We start from the raw sequence: 19178 nt of genomic DNA on the forward strand, positions 1-19178 counted from the left end.
CATATGCCGGCAGACGAATTGTAGCTCCGGTTAGCTAAAAGTAATATCTGGTGGGTGGGCGGGGTAGGATTTGCGAGCTAGAAGTATTAATGATGAGGTAGTATAATTGGTTCAATTTTTTGGAATAACACTTATTACTAGGAAAAATTGGTATGTATGTATGTATGTATGTATGCATGTATGTATGTATCGCTGTATATATGTAACAATCTTTGTTTCATTGTGCAAGCCTCATCAGATGTATGACACATAGCTTTATTGAAACATGTTTGCCAGACGTCGACTTCTCAATCATTTATTTTATCCATTGGTTCTCAGAAATATTTGTTGGAGTATTTTGGTGCTATTTTTATTTGTATGGAATGTCATTCACGTCCCATGAGATGCTGGTTCGAGGCCATTATCATGAATGATGAAGCCGATGATCGGTGATACTTCGTATCTATTTGAACACCAACGATTGCTCTAATCGGCAGGGTAGCCCGATTTCCGTTACTCCCCACACCAAATATCCTCCAGTAAGTCTCGCATAAGAACAATAATCACTTTTTCTGAAAAATGTGTTTCAATTCCAACGAAGGTAAGCTCATTATTAAATGGTACATCCAGGTAACGGCTGTATAAATAAACATGCAGAATAGTATCACATATGAACATTTTCTGACAATGACATGAAGAACAGAATGTATTTTCCAGATGTTGATGAATGTGCAGGCCTTCACAACTGCTCTCATCAATGTATCAATAGTGAAGGCAGCTACAGATGTACATGTAATAAAGGATTTCAACTTTCGCAAGCGGATAATCGCAGCTGCTTTGGTTAGTATTGAGCTTAAATATATAAACAATAATGATTGAAACCCCTGAGAGACTTAATACAGTTTCTGTAATGCAGAGACCATTATTCTTGATATTGAATCTGTGTAGGTACTTGATGAAAAACATTAAACTGTTAGTCCGTTTTTTGACTCAAAGTGCAACATTATTTTTGTATATTTTTGATGATAAGATCAGATTGTTTTTCCAGTCCGTTATTTTTTCCAGGGCTTTCCAAATACCCGATCACGGTACCATTAACCTCCTGAAATGTATTTCTGAAGTTAGAATATTTTCCACTCAGTCTCAAAATCTGTACAATAGGATATAGTTCAGGAGGTCTGGAACGATATCGTAAAAAAGATTATAGAAGTATCTGAGAATTTGGCTTTCCATCCATATTAAATGTGTGTGTGTGTGTGCGTGCTTGTGTAGCTACGCTGTTGTGATCTAAATAGTTTCAGCAGATAAATGAGTAACTATAGCTATAAGCCGCATGGGCATGGATTTTTTTGTCTCAATGAAATATTTGCCATATGTCTAATCTTGAATCAGTGATCATACCCATAAATTGTACCAAATGCATTCTTGTATATCGGAGCATATTTCCACCGTTGTATTGATAAGCTGGGGTAAAGATCATTGATCTCGTGTCTCAACAAAGGCATAAACATTACTAAATAAAACGTTCTCGTAATGACTCTATCAATATACATGCAAAATAAGGTGAGAGATTAAAATATTTAAAGGATAATAACTTTTTTTACAGATCTTGATGAATGTACTGGACTTCACAACTGCTCTCATCAGTGTGTCAATAGTGAAGGAAGTTTTAGATGTACATGTAATGAGGGATTTCAGCTTTCTCAAGCGGACAATCGCAGCTGTTTATGTCAGTAGTTAGCTTCGATATATATCAGAATATTTTAACAAGTTTAATAGTCTTTTGAAAAACAATTTCAAGAAGAAAGAAGTTTCTATTATGGCGCGTATACTAATCTTTGTGGTAATACGTTTGGGGCTGTATTAATACAAAATTAATGGTATTAAAATTCTCTTGATTATTTTAAATTATATATCAAATGCAGGCTCACTTCTTTAATATAACATCATTTTCGAATACCTAATATCTCTCCAGGTATGCAATAATGAACATTTAAAATAACTTTATCCTTCAGAAGATTATTCTTGCGAGTTATAATTTTGTAAAAAATCGACAAGGAACAAACCACGATCATGTATGTGCTAAAGAATAATATCAGACTGCTTTTGCAAGTACACCAACCTCTAAATAAGACTGAAAGACTCCACCACGGTGTTTTGGAGGAGTTAAAATATCAACCATTTACTATATAATTACAGCTTGTGGACCAAATAAATATGGAATAGACTGTGCCATGAATTGCACGTGCAATATGGAAAACACCCAGGCGTGCGACGCTCGTAAAGGAACATGTCTTTGTCGAGCGGGTTGGACAGGGATCGAATGCAGTATAGATGTTGACGAGTGTTCCAACAGTTCTAATACATGTGGTACACCCAACATGTACTGTGTCAATAGTCCTGGATCATTTTCATGTAAATGTGAACCTGGATACATAAGTAATAATACGCAATGCACTGGTAAGTGTTTTAAGATAACCTTTACCGATTTTTCAAATATACATGCTAACATTTGGTTTGAAATAGATACAATGCAGGAGAGAACTAGTGCTGACATACAGTCAAATCCTTTTTATGACTCAAATACTGAAGGGTCGTTCAAGTGTAATTGTACGCTGGAACGGTAACATAATGGACATATACCCTCCCCAGCATATGATCGTTTTGGAAATATTCAACGTGGTTATGAAAGAGTGAGGGAGCATTTGTGGCATCTGAGAATTTGTTGTTCCGTCTACAGTAGTTATACACACATAGACTTTTCTTCTTCTAGTACGTTACCTTATAATAATACATTCGGAGGACTAGTACTACCTCGCAATTGCAACCCTCCCAGATACTACGTTTATCTAAAGGGAGCTATTAATTTTCTCCCGAGATATGTGGTTGTCAGGCAGAGTGATCTCCTCTTAGGTATTAGACTTGCCCGCAAAGTCTACAAACATATTAATTATTACTTCCGCTTGTGCGATAAATCACGCTCTCGTCATGAGAGACCTCCAAAAAAGCCAGAGCCTACGTGGATGATATACTACTACCAGTTGGAATAGTTTCTCCGGGCATCAACTTTAATGGATATATTTGTACGGGAGGTAACTGGGCCTTATTCCGTACAAGTACTTTGTCATATTGGATTTTGTCGCATCTACTATGTAAGTATCAATAATGGTGCCTTAGTTGTCTTTTACGGTGTTAGTATTTGCGCGTAATATATACACTCGTATACATTTCTGTGTTTCTTCCGCCCTGGTCGGAGAGGTACAGGTCAGTGCTCTATATGGTATATTCAGTCACCTCCTGCGCATGCATTTTTCTATTGGCAACTCTTGAGCCATGTTTATCTGTATAATCTTTAAATCATATTTATCGAGCACTTACTCGCTTGCACGTGTAGACTATACATTATTTGTAGGTGTACATGTCTTTATGCTCTTAAGAAACTCCATATACATGAAAGTTCCGACAGAACGGTTCAGTGTGTTTCTTCACAGCATCATCTATCATTTCCTTGATCTGTCTTCCTTCTACGGATAACTAGCATTTGACATGAACCCTACGTCTCATCTGGACACATCAACTGAAGACCACCTACAAGATTCAATCCGGGCCCTCAGGTCATAGCTTAATACGAATAGAGGCACTGTGTCGAGGGAGATCACGCCTCTTTCAATTTCTCATAACAGACATGAGTATCTATCAGGACAGTCTATCACGTCGTCGAGTAAGGAAATTTCTCGAGCATAATATGGGGGAATGTCCCCAACCCAATGAACTTATTACGCAATTCGGCTGACGAGGTTTGATCAGTTGCCACCAACCTATTCCACACCATTCAGGCTGTGGGATAGAGGTCGGAGTCCACATTCTCTAACTTTTATGTCCGATGTCTGTCATCCCGGATTGCCCAATTCGATATGGTAGGGCGTATATCCGCAGCTCAACAGGTCACCATTCCAGATCGATCGACAGGTTCTTAAGACGCGGCTTCTCAACTCTCACTGAATTTGCCTGGGGAGGGGGATTTTTTAAAACTCTTTTCAAGGCGCTCCCTGATGGGGAGAATCTTCTCCAGTCGGTTTACCTAGAAGCTGTCTCGCTGCCTTAGGGGACCGGAAATGATATTTGCGGGTAAGAGAATGGATCTCCCTCCACCTCTTACCTTTCTCTTAATGATTATGTTTCAGTAACATATTTGAAGATGAAATCAAGTATTCTATGTAAAACATATTTATTTGAGAATACTGACCCAATCTTAATAGACATACACCCTCCCAGCTCACCCACCTGCAGTTACATCCATAGAGAGCGTGTCGTTCTCTTCAGTAGTAACTGATGCATTTTAAGCCTTTGCGGCCAAGTCTTATTCGTTAGGGGAATCACTCTTACTGACTTTCACATATGCCGGCAGACGAATTGTAGCTCCGGTTAGCTAAAAGTAATATCTGGGGGGGGGGGGGGGGCGGGGTAGGATTTGCGAGCTAGAAGTATTAATGATGAGGTAGTATAATTGGTTCAATTTTTTGGAATAACACTTATTACTAGGAAAAATTGGTATGTATGTATGTATGTATGTATGTATGTATGTATGCATGTATGTATGTATCGCTGTATATATGTAACAATCTTTGTTTCATTGTGCAAGCCTCATCAGATGTATGACACATAGCTTTATTGAAACATGTTTGCCAGACGTCGACTTCTCAATCATTTATTTTATCCATTGGTTCTCAGAAATATTTGTTGGAGTATTTTGGTGCTATTTTTATTTTTATGGAACGTCATTCACGTCCCATGAGATGCTGGTTCGAGGCCATTATCATGAATGATGAAGCCGATGATCGGTGATACTTCGTATCTATTTGAACACCAACGATTGTTCTAATCGGCAGGGTAGCCGGATTTCCATTACTCCCCACACCAAATATCCTTCAGTAAGTCTCGCATTAGAACAATAATCACTTTTTCTGAAAAATGTGTTTCAATTCCAACGAAGGTAAGGACATTATTAAATGGTACATCCAGGTAACGGCTGTATAAATAAACATGCAGAATAGTATCACATATGAACATTTTCTGACAATTGCATGAAGAATAGAATGTATTTTCCAGATATTGATGAATGTGCAGGCCTTCACAACTGCTCTCATCAATGTATCAATAGTGAAGGCAGCTACAGATGTACATGTAATAAAGGATTTCAACTTTCGCAAGCGGATAATCGCAGCTGCCTTGGTTAGTATTTATGCTCTTAAGAAACTCCATAAGGGTAAGGGAATGTACTTCCCTTCTCCTCTTAACTTTCTCTTAATTATTATGTTGCAGCAACATATTTAAAGACGAAACCAAGTATTCCAGGTGAAATATGTTTCTTTGAGAATACTGACCCAATCGTAATACACATACACCCTCCCAGCTCCCCCACGTGCATTTACATCCATAGAGAGCGTGTCTTTCTCTTCTGTAGCAACTGATGCATATATAGATTTTGCGGCCAAGTCTTATTCGTAAGGGTAGAGCACTCTCACTGACCTCCACATATGCCGGTATACAAATTTTAGCTCAGTTTAGCTAAAAGTAATATCGGGGAGTTGGATTTTCGAGGTAGAAGTACTCCTCCAGAGGTATTAAAATTGGTTCAGTATTCTGGAATAACACTTATTACTAGGACAAATTGGTATGTATATTTGTATGTATGTATGTATGTATGTATCGCTGTACGTACTTACGTACGTACGTACGTACGTATGTATGTATGTATGTATGTATGTATGTATGTATGTATTTGTGTTTTGATGTGTAAGCCTCATCAGATGTATGACACATAGGTTTATTGAAACATGTTCTGTCAGACGTCGACTCCGCAATCATTGACTTTATCCATTGGTTCTAACAAATATTTGTTGGAGTATTTTGGTGGTATTTTAAATGGTACATCCAGGTAACGGCTGTATAAATAAACATGCAGAATAGTATCACATATGAACATTTTCTGACAATGACATGAAGAATAGAATGTATTTTCCAGATGTTGATGAATGTGCAGGCCTTCACAACTGCTCTCATCAATGTATCAATAGTGAAGGCAGCTACAGATGTACATGTAATAAAGGATTTCAACTTTCGCAAGCGGATAATCGCAGCTGCTTTGGTTAGCATTGAGCTTAAATATGTATACAGTAATGATTGAACCCCCTGAGAGACTTAATACAGTTTCTGTAATGCAGAGACCATTATTCTTGACATTGAATCTGTGCAGGTACTTGATGAAAAACATTAAACTGTTAGTCGGTTTTTTTAACTCGAAGTGCATTATTTTTTTATATTTTGATGATAAAATTATACTGTTATTGCAGTCCGTTATTTTTGTCCAAGGCTTTTTAAAACCCGATCACGCTACCATTAACCTACATAAATCTATTTCCAAAGTTATCATATTTTCCACTCAGCCGCAAATGCTCTACCATACGATATACTTCGGTAGGTCTGGAAAGATATCGTAAGCAATTATAGAAGTATCTGAGAATTTGGTTTTCCATCCATATTAAATGTGTATGTGTGTCTGTGCGTGTGTTTGTATGGCTACGCTGTTGTGATCTAAATAGTTTCAGCAGATAAATGAGTGACTATAGCTATTAGTCGCATGGGCGTGGCTTTGGGTCTCAATGAAATCTTTGCCATAAATCTAATCTTGAATAAGTGATCATAACCATAAATTGTACCAAATACATTTTTGTATATAGGAGCATACTTACAACGTTGTATTGATAAGCGGGGGTAAAGAACATTGATCGCATGTCTCACCAAAGGCAAATACGTTGCTAAGTAAAACGTTCTGGTAAGGACTCTATCAATATACATGCAAAATAACGTGACAGATTAAAATATGTAAAGGATAATAACTTTTTTGTAGATATTGATGAATGTACCGGCATACACAACTGTTCTCATCAGTGTGTCAATAGAGAAGGCAGCTATAGATGTACATGTAATGAGGGATTTCAGCTTTCTCAAGCGGACAATCGCAGCTGTTTATGTCAGTAGTTAGCTTCGATATAAAACAAAATAATTTAACCAGTTTAATAGTCTTTTGAAAACTATTTTCAAGAATAAATAAGTTTCAATTCTGATGCGTTTACTAGTATTTGTGGTAAGACGTTTGGGGCTGTATGATTACAAATGAATGCTGTGTCAATAGTCCTAGATCATTTTCATGTCAATGTGAACCTGGATACATAAGTAATAATCCGCAATGCACTGGTATGTGTTTTAAGATGTCCTTTGTCAATTTTTCAAATATACATGCTAGAATGTGGTTTGAAATAGATACAATGCAGGAAAGAACCAGCCCTGACATAAAAGCAGATCATTTTGATGACTCAAATACTCAGGGGTCATTCAAGTGTAATTGTACGTTGGAACGGTAACATAATGGACATATACCCACCCAAGCATATGATCCTCTAGGAAATATTCAACGTGGTTATGAAAGAATGAGGGAGCATTTGTGGCATGTGAGAATTTTGTTGTTCCAACTATAGTAGTTATACACACATAAACGATTCTTCTTCAAATACGTTTTCCTGCCTTAATTCATTAGGAGAACTACTACTACCTCGCAAATGCAACCCTCTCAGATACTACGTTTATCTAAATGGAGCTATTAATCTTCTCCCGTCATATGTGGCGGTCAGGCAGAATGATCTCCCCCTAGGTATTAGAGTTGCCAGCATGGTCTAAAAACACATCGTGAGAGACCCGGAAAAATGCCAGAGCTTACGTGGTTGATATACCACTATACATTGGAACACTTTTTCCGGGTGTCAACGTTAATGTTTCTATTTGTACTGGCAGTCTCTGGGCCTTGTTCCCTACAAGTGTTTATTCATAATGGATTTTGTCGCATCTACTACGTAAGTATCTATAATAGTGCCTCGGTTGTTTTTTACGTGATTCGGTTTTGAGCGTAATGTAGACACTCGTATACGTATCTTTATTTCATCCACTCTGATCGGTGAAGTACAGGTCTGCGCTCTATATATAGTTTGCTCAATCACCTCCTGCGCATCCATGTTTCTATTGGCAACTCTTGGGCCATGTTTATCTGACTGGAAATATCAACACTTCAAATCAGTATTAGGACTCTGACTGGAAACATGAACACTTTAAGTAATTTTCGGGCGTGTACATGCAGATATACCGCGTGTCAAAGTTACAAACATTTTGGTTTTAAATTCAGTTTTTCCTGTTCAAATAATTTGTTTTCCAGTGATCTTATCGCACGCGAATAATATTTGTCTCCACCGATACCTTTATTATGAATATTTCACTTTTTCAGCTTGCAGAAACAACACTTTCGGAATGAATTGCAGTTTATATTGTAGCTGTAACATATCAAATTCAATAAATAAAAACCAAACCTGTGATTCATATAATGGTACCTGTCTCTGTAAGGAAGGTTGGACGGGAGACGACTGCAGTCAGGATATAAACGAGTGTGAATTAGTCCCTGCAGTATGTGAGAAAATCAATAATTCGGGGTGCTATAACACCTATGGATCTTTCCAGTGCCGCTGTCACATTGGGTATATCTCTGATGTTACCGGAAGATGTGTAGTAGGTATGAAACGTATTGATGTCTTCGACTAAAATATCTATATTTGCTGTATATGCCACTGGAATGAATATTAAATATAAAATCTTTGTTCAAGACATATATTCACTGTTAAGTTAATTGTCCCATGTGGACAAAATACACAACTGTTGAAGTGTCATATGCAATAAAAAAAAACAAGTGGACTAATTGGGTAAAACTTGGAGGAACCTTTCGTGACAAATAATAATGAACTTTGAATATAATTTATAAATTAATAAACCTTTCGTGATAAACAATAATGAACTTTGATTATAATTAATAAGTTAGGGAGGAATAAATATTTGAAATCAATAAGTAATGTGCACACAACTACTTGAAAAAAGCACATATCCGAATAAATTACATCCTCGAATACCAAATTTTTACTATTATACCTACTGATTGTCATTACTTAATATTGACAATTGCAAAAGTTGGTTTTTGACCATGCAATAAAGAAAGTAACTTGCCAATATTTCTAATTGTCCCAGTGTTTGATTTTAATAAGGACTTGTCCATATATCTTATCAAAATGTAAATTTATTGTAAACTCTGCAAGTAAGAAGTTGCGAGAACAACTTGAATATCTTTCGTTGCAGAGGAATTCTGAAGAACAGAAGGAATTTATTATGAATTTCAGTTATGCTTTATGAGAATAGTTTACTGCCATTTTATAATGTATTGCTTCTTTTTTTCAAAGTACATTAGTTTGCATTTGGTATTCCTTTTTCGTCCGAACAGATGTTTCTAAGACTACGACACCAATGACTGTAGACGGTAAGTATTAATACATATACTTGCAAATAATGTCCCCCTAACATATAAAAATGTTTGATGCAAAATAGTAACCCACATTGAACCTCACATACGATATCCATTCTAAAAGAAATAAATGCAAATATTTCATATTCTAGTTTATTTATATATTAAGGGACACTTGTTAATAATGTTCACGTTCGAGCTATAAAACGAATTTCAGTGCATGGTTTATATCGTAAATAAAGAAGAATCTATTATAAAATGATTTTAAGACTCATCAATGCATGCATAGTGTAATAGATGTATTGTAGGCAGTTAGTATGGATGGGAAGATAACTCTGAATATCATGCTACTATGCCATTCAGGTTGACTACCATTCTCATTCCATAGAATTGCGTATTTATTCAAGTTTAAAAGTGACTATATATATATATATATATATATATATATATATATATATATATATATATATATATATATATGACTATGCTTTGTTTCAGATACTCATACATCATTTGAATGCAGTATTACCTTGGAATTCATTCTTCATGAATCCTTTGATATAAAAGTTCCAGAAAATTACGCCGTAATAGAAAGTGAGGTTCAGGATGCGGTATGTTGAAAACAGAAGGAACGTCAAAGCATATATGATCCCCTATATAATTATCTCTCTGATAGTCGTTTTGTATACACGTATATGCTTTATACGTTTACTTCATATTCTAATACAAATGTATGTGACTCTGAAATTAGTTATACTGGTGCAGCTTGTTCGGCGTAACTGAGCCAACAAGAATAACATTATTCTACATTTTTCTACAATTGGTGATGGATATTTTTAAAGAAACATGCTGCAACTATGATTCTCCGAATCAGAAAATGTATTTGTTTAATACATGTTTGACAATTGTGTTGCTTTCTTATTTGCTATTTTCTCTTTGTCGTATAAATTGTAGGCAGCATGTTGCTCAAAAGAGATCGTTCATTAAAGTGTATGCTGATCTAGATAAAACTAATCGATGTATGATTCTGTATGTACACTCAGTATACGTGTGCGTCGAATTTGAAGTTCTCTCAAAAACCAGTTACCAAAATTAAAGCATAGCAATTTTAAATTATTGGCAAAATTGAATGTTCACTGACTGTAATAATTCCACCAACGTATCATATCTTGAAAAGGAGAAATAACTGAAAATCATTATCTTCGGCGGAAATATGTGGTCTAGTTTTATGTATTAGTCATTAACATGTTGCATGTCTTACATCAAATTATAGTCATTTCTATTAATAGCTTACATAAGAGTGATTTAAGCCATTTTGACTTACATTTACTTCATAAAACCTAAACATTGCCAGATATTATTTGTAATATGTTAACTTGTTCCTCTTCAAATTAGCTCAGTGAATTCTACCGAACAAAGATGGATCAGCTGTTTGTCAGAATCGTCATAATTTCAATTCGGTAAGAATTTTTAGATTTTTACCTTTAGCAGTACAATTTTAACATTATTTTATAAACATTTAATGTCCTGTGTATAGATGGTAAATAGTCAAATACATCGATTGCATTCTATTTTCCATTTCAATATATTTTCAAGAGGTTGAAATAATGTTGAGGATGAATTACTTGTAAGCAAAGTTATTTTTGTCAAAAAGGTAATATATCTTTGTAAAATGACTGAATATTATTTTTATTGGTAGCCGAGGTAGTTTAATCTCGGAGTACAGCGTTATCACATGGAAATCGGAGGATGCCTTACTGAAGTTAGCGAATGCCAATGCAGAGTTAGCAGCGGGAGAGAAGATCTCATTAGCTGGACAAAATAGCTCTGCACTTCGACTTAATGTGCAAGGACATGACTGTAAAAATATATATTTTATGAATACTGTTATACTTTCCTAATTTTCCATTGGTGTATGTGGAGTAATTTAGAACAAAAAAGCTATGATAATAATAATATCGTTATCGTCATCATCAACATCATCATTATAATAACTAAAATAAGAATTAAATTCGCTGCTTGAACATAATAATAAAAGTCTTAAATAGAAGGAGGAGGCGAAGATGAAATGGAAGAGATTGTGATGACGATATTAATGGGGAGATAAGACGTAGGAATAACATTAGCAATGATGCTTCCAAATGCAATGATAAAAGCCAGATAAATAGTAACAAGGAATAACAAACTTTAGCTGATCATTGGTGCTTTACTTTTTGTTGTTATTGATGATGATGATGATGATGATGATGATAGTGCTAAATATTTTGATTGACGTTGGTTTTAGAGCCCATCTTAGCAGAAAATCAACCTAGCTATCACTTTGGGGTCTGGTACGTCCGTCCGTCCTAATGTCAAACCTTTTGCTCCTTAATACATAAAATGCCGGCTCAGCAAAAATATGTGGTATCTTATCTTATTTCTCGTCATTGTGTCTTACTTGATCTTTCTATTTGAGCATTCTTTTGTCTTTTAGTGAATGAATTCGCGCGGTAATAATACTTATAAGAACATATGATTTGGCTTTTCCATAATTACATAAATTAATAATATTCTTACTTGCTAGTGCCTAATGATACTTCGGCAGATCAGTTATTGTGCAAGAGTTATCAATTACTGAAAGGAGTCTGTACTATGGGCTACGAGTGCGCCGTTATTGACAGCCAACCATCATGCACGTGAGTATGGAAAAACAGAAATACTTCGTCAGCATTTTAATTGAATTACCTTTACAAAATCAATTTCTGATATTGGTATAGTGACATACAGAGCATTAAATAGGGATCATTTCATTTAACATAGTGAATTAAGATTTTTAGATTTTTGTACATGTTCATCACACAAGGATAAACAATAAATGTAACATGTGGTATAAATATTTGTGTTACGACATAGCAAGCAGTGGTTTTAGCAGGCACTGAGGTTTGTCCCATTTACGTTTTGAATACGGTTAAAAATACTGTTGAGTCCAGAATAGGGAATCATAAGTCATGTTTAGATTCACCTTAGCCCGGGTGAACTAATATCCATGGCAGACACAAAACAAGATCCATCATAACTGGCTTGACAATTAAAACGTCTCACCCTTCGAAACTGATTTTGTCTACGATGGTTCAAACGTTCGACAATACAAAACATATTTGAAAATTAATTAAAGATTGCATTCATTGCAAATTGAATTAACACCAAATTTTTGTTATAATATATTTCAAGAAATCCATCTTTGCAAAGTTCGCGATTTTATGGTGGTAGCAGCATGCACACTACATCCATGTTCTTAGAAACAGCTCAACTATCTGGCTAAAAAATAAAAGATAATTATGAATACAACATAAATACAACATAGACAGTAAAATTATGATCCTTAACGTCAAAAGCATAACTACACCCATAGTGGATGATCGACTGTTTTTATGTCTGAAGAAAGAGGTGTATTCAAGTAGAATTTGAAGATGGGAGAGGTTATCCTCACATAGTAACATGTGCTACTAATTCTCCATAATGTCGTCACATATTATTATACACGTTCATGTCAACTATTCTATACATTTATGTGATTATTACATAAGAAGATAATAATTTGAAATGAAAAATACAATTACTGAAGAGGCAAAGCATTTAAATTGTAATAATAGCATATATTAATTCATAATTTGAAAATTCCATATATATAAAATCCTCTCGCTCTTGATCGAAATGTTATACAAACTATCAGGCTTATATATATTAATTCGAGGGTTCACAAATAAAATTAATTTAACTTTTACTCTTAAGAAACAATAAGATAATTATCATTGTTGATGTATCATGCATACTTATTTCGGCATCCTTAGCAATACATTTAACCGTAACGTGTTGCCCTAATGCGAATGGAAAATGTTACCCTTTCAACATGGAGTAAAGTAACACACACCCTACCAAAGTCAGAGAGACAAACAGATATATGTGAAGATAGACATTTGGATGGATGCTGGATTGCGATATGGTAGAATGGATGAAGGAAATTGAAATAAACGAAGGTTGGAAAGAGGAATCGATAGGTGAGCGGGTAGACAAACGAATGAATATAACTGTTAAATAGAAATATGGATGGACAGATACATCGAATCACGAAAATAATTTTACGTTAAAAATAATAAATTGTATAAGAGCACCTAACATGCATATTCATTCTATATTGCCATTTACATAGTTTTGATATGTATTTTGTGTTATTATTGTGGCCTTATTAGCTACATTGTTTTATTGTTGTTGTTGTTTAACTACATAACTTCTTTTAGGCCAAGAAATAAGGAAGGTGAGTTCTGCAGCTATCTCCGACATTTTGTCTCAAGCTGATACTACTTATAACAATAATGCTTATATACATCAAAGCTGAATACAATAAGGAAATATAATTTATATTGATGGAACACATTTTTAACGTATATTATTAACACATATGTTAAATGTATAATTTGTCGGAAATTATTTTAACGGATATCATTACATATATATCAAATGCATGTTGTGTGGAACACATTTTCAGGCATATGATTACATAAATGAAACATTTGTTTCAGATGTATATGAAAAATAGTGATTACGTTAACAATATCACGTTTGTAGTACATGTTAACATACGTTTTTCAAATCTGTTCCTTATTGTAATTACAAAATGTTTAAAATATGTTCTAATTATAATATATGACACATCACAACAGTTATATCTCATATATTCATCAAATACGATACTCGTCATATCCTATTTCATGCTTACACTCAAGATGTCTTAATGGAACTTGTTCTACAACATGTCCTAATTCAATCTTGTACTCAACATTTCTTTATTCAACTTGTATTCAAGTTGTACTCAACATGTCTTAATTCAACCTGTGCTCAACATGTCTTTATTCAACTTGTATTCAACTTGTACTCATCATGTCTTAATTCAACTTGTACTCAACATTTCTTTATTCAACTTGTATTCAACTTGTACTCAACATGTCTTAATTCAACTTGTACTCAACACATCTTTATTCAACTTGTATTCAACTTGTACTCAACACGTCTTAATGTATCCTATACTCAAAACAGCCTGTACTTAGCATGTCTTAATTCAGCGTGTACTCATCATGCCTTAATTCAACATGTACTAAACACGTCTTAATCCAGCCTGTACCCATCATGACGTAATTCAACCTGTGCTTAGCATGTCTTAACTCAACTTCTGCTCATTATTTCGTAAACAGCCTGTATTCGTCATGTATTAATTTAATATGTACTCAACTGATCTTTTTTCAGCTTGTACTCAACATATATATTTTCAAGCTGCGCTCAGATGTCTTAATTTAAGCATGTACTCAACTTGTCTTAATTCACCCTGTACTCAACATGTGTTAAATTAGTCTGTATCAATCGTGTCTTAATTCAACATGTACTCAACATGTCTTAATTAAGTCTATATTCAACATGTCTTAATTTAGCCTGTACTCAAAATGTCTTAATTCAGCCTATATTCAGCATGTCTTAATTTACCCTGTACTCAGCATTTCTTAAGTCAGCTCGTATTCAGCCTGTCTTAATTTAACATCTGCTCGACTTGCCTTAATTTAGTCTGTACTCAACATCTCTTAATTCAGCGTGTACTCAACATGCCTTAATTCAGTATGTACTCAACATGTCTTAATTCAGCTTGTATTCTAGATGTCTTAGTTTCAGCATGTACTCATTATGTCTTAATTCAGCCCGTATTCAACATAAATTAATTCACCTTATACTCAACACGTACTAGTTCATCATATACTCAACATGTCAATTAAGCCTGTGCTCAGCATGACGTAATTCATCCTGTACTCAACACGTACTAGTTCATCATATACTCAACATGTCAATTAAGCCTGTACTCAGCATGACGTAATTCATCCTGTACTCAACACGTACTAGTTCATCATATATTCAACATGTCAGTTAAGCATGTACTCAGCATGACGTAATTCATCCTGTACTCAACATGTCCTAATTCAGCCGTGTCATGCATTTGGTTACTTATAAACTTTCGTGTATTTTACTCCGTAATGTGATTACTTCCGATAACATACATGGAGTTTACCGCTACTCGTCAACAATAATTACCTTACGTAATCACGTTTTAACTTTGAATGACTCACATTTATGATTCAGCGCGTTTAACACACAAGGATATTTTTTCAGCGTACACATGTTCGTGATTTGAACATTATATATATATATATATATATATATATATATATATATATATATATATATATATATATATATATATATATATATATATATATGTGTGTGTGTGTGTGTGTGTGTGTGTGTGTGTAATTCTTTATCTTAATATGTCACTTTATTTAAGCTTTAAGTGTAATTTAGGATTATGTTAATCTTTATTGTAACACTAGTAATGTTGAAACGAAAATACAATTTCTTCTTCAAAGATAAAAGCTGTCAGTTAGATTTCACACATATTTACATATTGCAAAGACTATTATAAATTAAACTTGTATCTTGCTTTTAATCTTGATCTTTAGAAGTAATGTGTTTAGTGGCCGTCTATTCTTAGAACGTTTCATAGCATTTACAGTTTCATTGTCTTAATTTAGACTAAGATTGTTCAATATAAACCGAAACACACCGAATACAATACCGTTCTAACAGTTTTATTATTGTTTTTCATTCTATACAGATAACTCCCTCCTCATTTTGGCCGTTGGAATAGGGGCATCTTTTTCCGTCATTTTAAGCCTTGTGATTGTTGCGTATGTTGTTTATAAGCATAGATCAAAAACAGAGAGGAGAGCAAAGAGTTCATCTTCCAGACGTAAAGTGCACACAGTCAGAACTATGGCTTATGGAGTAAGTTTGCAATAATAATAATAATAATATCGTCATTATTGCCGTTATCTGTCCTGTACATATTTTCTTCTAAATCGCCCTCGTACGTCTACCTTTTTCTTTTAACACAGAATAAAGCACCACCTCAAGATCTCATGGATATGGCATGGAATAGAGTTCAGTCAAATCGTGATCAGTTTAATTCAATAGAAAATAATTCATTACGTTAGTCTGTTTCATATGACGTAAGCATTATCTAGTTTTTGGGCGAAATGGTCAAACTTTGATTCCTGTTCGATCAGCGACATGAGTGAATACTATTTATAAATGAGATCTCTTTAGTGTTCCGTACTTAGTGATATTCGTACTATTTATAAATGAGATCTCTTTAGTGTTCCGTACTTAGTGATATTCGTACTATTTATAAATGAGATCTCTTTAGTGTTCTGTACTTAGTGATATTCGTACTATTTATAAATGAGATCTCTTTAGTGTTCTGTACTTAGTGATATTCGTACCATTTATAAATGAGATCTCTTTAGTGTTCTGTACATAGTGATATTCGTAAAGAAATTTTGTCAATTGCATTTTTCCATCAGAATGAGAAATAAGTAAAAGCTATTGTCAAAACACATGTACAGATTTAATAGGTAGGAATTTACACACACACACACACACACACACAAAACAACCAGTAGGTGAAACCCAGTCTAGCAAGGAAAGCGGGCCTGTCATTATAAGGTCATTTAACATTTTTCGTCTACTTGCAGAATGGAATATACAACTAACTGATGCTTCCGGCCACAGCTTAAATGGACATTTGCTGCTTAATTCATTTTATACAACTAACTGGTACTTCCGGCGACAGCTTAGATGGAAATTTTTTTGTTTAATTCATTTTATGATGATGTAAATAAGTGTACAGTTGTTTCTGGACGTACCAAATGGATTCTTTGGAGGCTATTAAGATATATTCTCTTGAATTTATAAATGTATATTTTCTTTTCGCATCCTTGCCATAGTATATTTCGTAAAGTGGATTTTTATTACGCAGAGTAATATTGCTCACAAATGCTATTGAATGAAAAACGTAGCTATATATATATATATATATATATATATATATATATATATATATATATATATATATAAACCTGATTTAAGTAACAACAAATGGAAAAATTTAAATATGGGCTCTCGTCATTTCTTTTTTGCAGAACGGACTCTTATGAGGCATGTTATATATATATATATATATATATATATATATATATATATATATATATATATATATAATTTAGAAATTTCTAGATTTTTTCTTAATGTTTTTCTTTCGCGTAGTAGTTGTAGTTGTTATATAGAACGGTGTTTGTCACTGGTATAACTTAAACAAAATACAATAGCTCCATGCATATAGTCGAACCTGTTGTAAGTACAAATCAATAGAAAAAGCGGTATTTGATGACAGGCTGTCCTTTGATACAACTTATACCAACTACACTATCAAAAATAACAAGGAATTATTGTCTTGTAATGTAGGTGGTCTCTTGGAAGGGTGATCTTTAGCACATATTCAGGTATATGTGCATCGGAAGCAATCATGACGCTTACGAAGATCTGAATGGATTAATGTTCAAGTTAGTAAAATACAAAGGAACATGTTAACATAAATTATCGTTCGAAAGGTATCTCTTTCTTATTACATAACAATGCAAGTGACATATCGAAAATGATTATAATATACCAGTATATCCCCAAAAATATCAGAAGCATTTGAGTTTGGTACATAACTGATTGCGACTCTAATTCAACAGTATACAAATGTGAGTGGATGCTTTACGTGGCTGAATTAAAACTATTTTTTTTAAATAGTTATAATATACATATTATAAAGACTATTACTACATCTAGCTTATAAACACCATTAGATAAATTTTCCGTTAAATATTACTTATCTTAAATAAGCTATCTGTAAAAATGTTTGCTACGATAAGTAAAACGGTGTTGGCAAAATCACATCAAGGTCTTTCAGTGTTGAAAATCTTCATCAATTAGCAGTTCTAGCGATTTCTTGACAGACACTTAAAATATAGGGGTATTTTTCTTTTGTGTATGCTAGGCCCGTAAAACACAATGGCATCATCACATCCAAATCAAATACCTTCCATTATGTACACCCTACACGTACACAGTATAATAAATTTTAATGCACACTACCAAAAGCCCCCTACAGTATTATTACTAACACCGGAGAAGGACGGACAATTAAAACATTAAATAGCCCCGAGTCCCCAGTCAGCAAAGCCGACGGTCTAGGTGCATCAAATAAAAACAGTAAGGTGAAAGGTATAACAATTTAATAAATTATATCACGGTATTAAACAACTAAATAACAATTTTTCCACGTAATTTCTTTATATCAATACAAAGACTTATTCAAATTGCCAGTTATTTCATCACGCGATTTTAAAGGTGAGATTATTTCCTTCCCGTGTCCATTCTATGTAACTCATCTGCAACTTACGCCTTGTATCCCGATTCGGTACTTCCGATATCCTTGTTTCAGTTCTTCCTGCCCTGCGCCTTCGCACTACTGCCTATTAGCGAACCCGACCCATCGCACTACTTCCTATTCTCCCGGCCCTGCCCCTTCTTACAATTGCCTATTATCCCGTGCTTTCACCGTCTTCTTCTCTCTCTAATCTTCGGGCGGTGCCCTATCCCACCCCGAAAGTTTCCTGCTGAATAGAAGGGACGTACCATTTTGTCTACTTGCTCAATCACACGAGAATAAAAACACTCTCACAGACCTGTCATCAGCATGATGGCAATTAAATATTTAGGTCAATCCACTTACATCTAAATATTCCGTACACTCTTGTTCTATAATAAAGACTATAACAACAACAATAATATCACGACATCTGATACACACATATCTGTAATTCTTGATATAGTAAACTAT

General features: G+C 34.3%; 1 protein-coding gene across 1 annotated transcript in view; it reads left to right on the top strand.

Moving 5' to 3' along the window:
• The window catches only part of LOC149791312 (uncharacterized), a 58406-nt gene extending 41187 nt beyond the window's left edge, over positions 1–17219 (top strand). The window contains exons 31-45 of the mRNA XM_089971331.1: positions 697–819; positions 1586–1708; positions 2179–2439; positions 5089–5211; positions 6005–6127; positions 6890–7012; positions 8315–8596; positions 9353–9388; positions 9872–9984; positions 10769–10833; positions 11073–11233; positions 11937–12048; positions 13651–13667; positions 16065–16234; positions 16984–17219. Of these exons, the coding sequence (XP_089827457.1) occupies positions 697–819; positions 1586–1708; positions 2179–2439; positions 5089–5211; positions 6005–6127; positions 6890–7012; positions 8315–8596; positions 9353–9388; positions 9872–9984; positions 10769–10833; positions 11073–11233; positions 11937–12048; positions 13651–13667; positions 16065–16234; positions 16984–17001 (1850 nt within the window). The 3' untranslated portion in view covers positions 17002–17219. The remainder of the gene's footprint in view (positions 1–696; positions 820–1585; positions 1709–2178; positions 2440–5088; positions 5212–6004; positions 6128–6889; positions 7013–8314; positions 8597–9352; positions 9389–9871; positions 9985–10768; positions 10834–11072; positions 11234–11936; positions 12049–13650; positions 13668–16064; positions 16235–16983) is intronic.
• Positions 17220–19178: the final 1959 nt, after the last annotated feature.

This window comes from Sinohyriopsis cumingii, chromosome 9 (assembly GCF_028554795.1).
Source record: "Sinohyriopsis cumingii isolate HCF-2022 chromosome 9, ASM2855479v2, whole genome shotgun sequence".
Lineage (NCBI taxonomy): Eukaryota > Metazoa > Mollusca > Bivalvia > Unionida > Unionidae > Sinohyriopsis > Sinohyriopsis cumingii.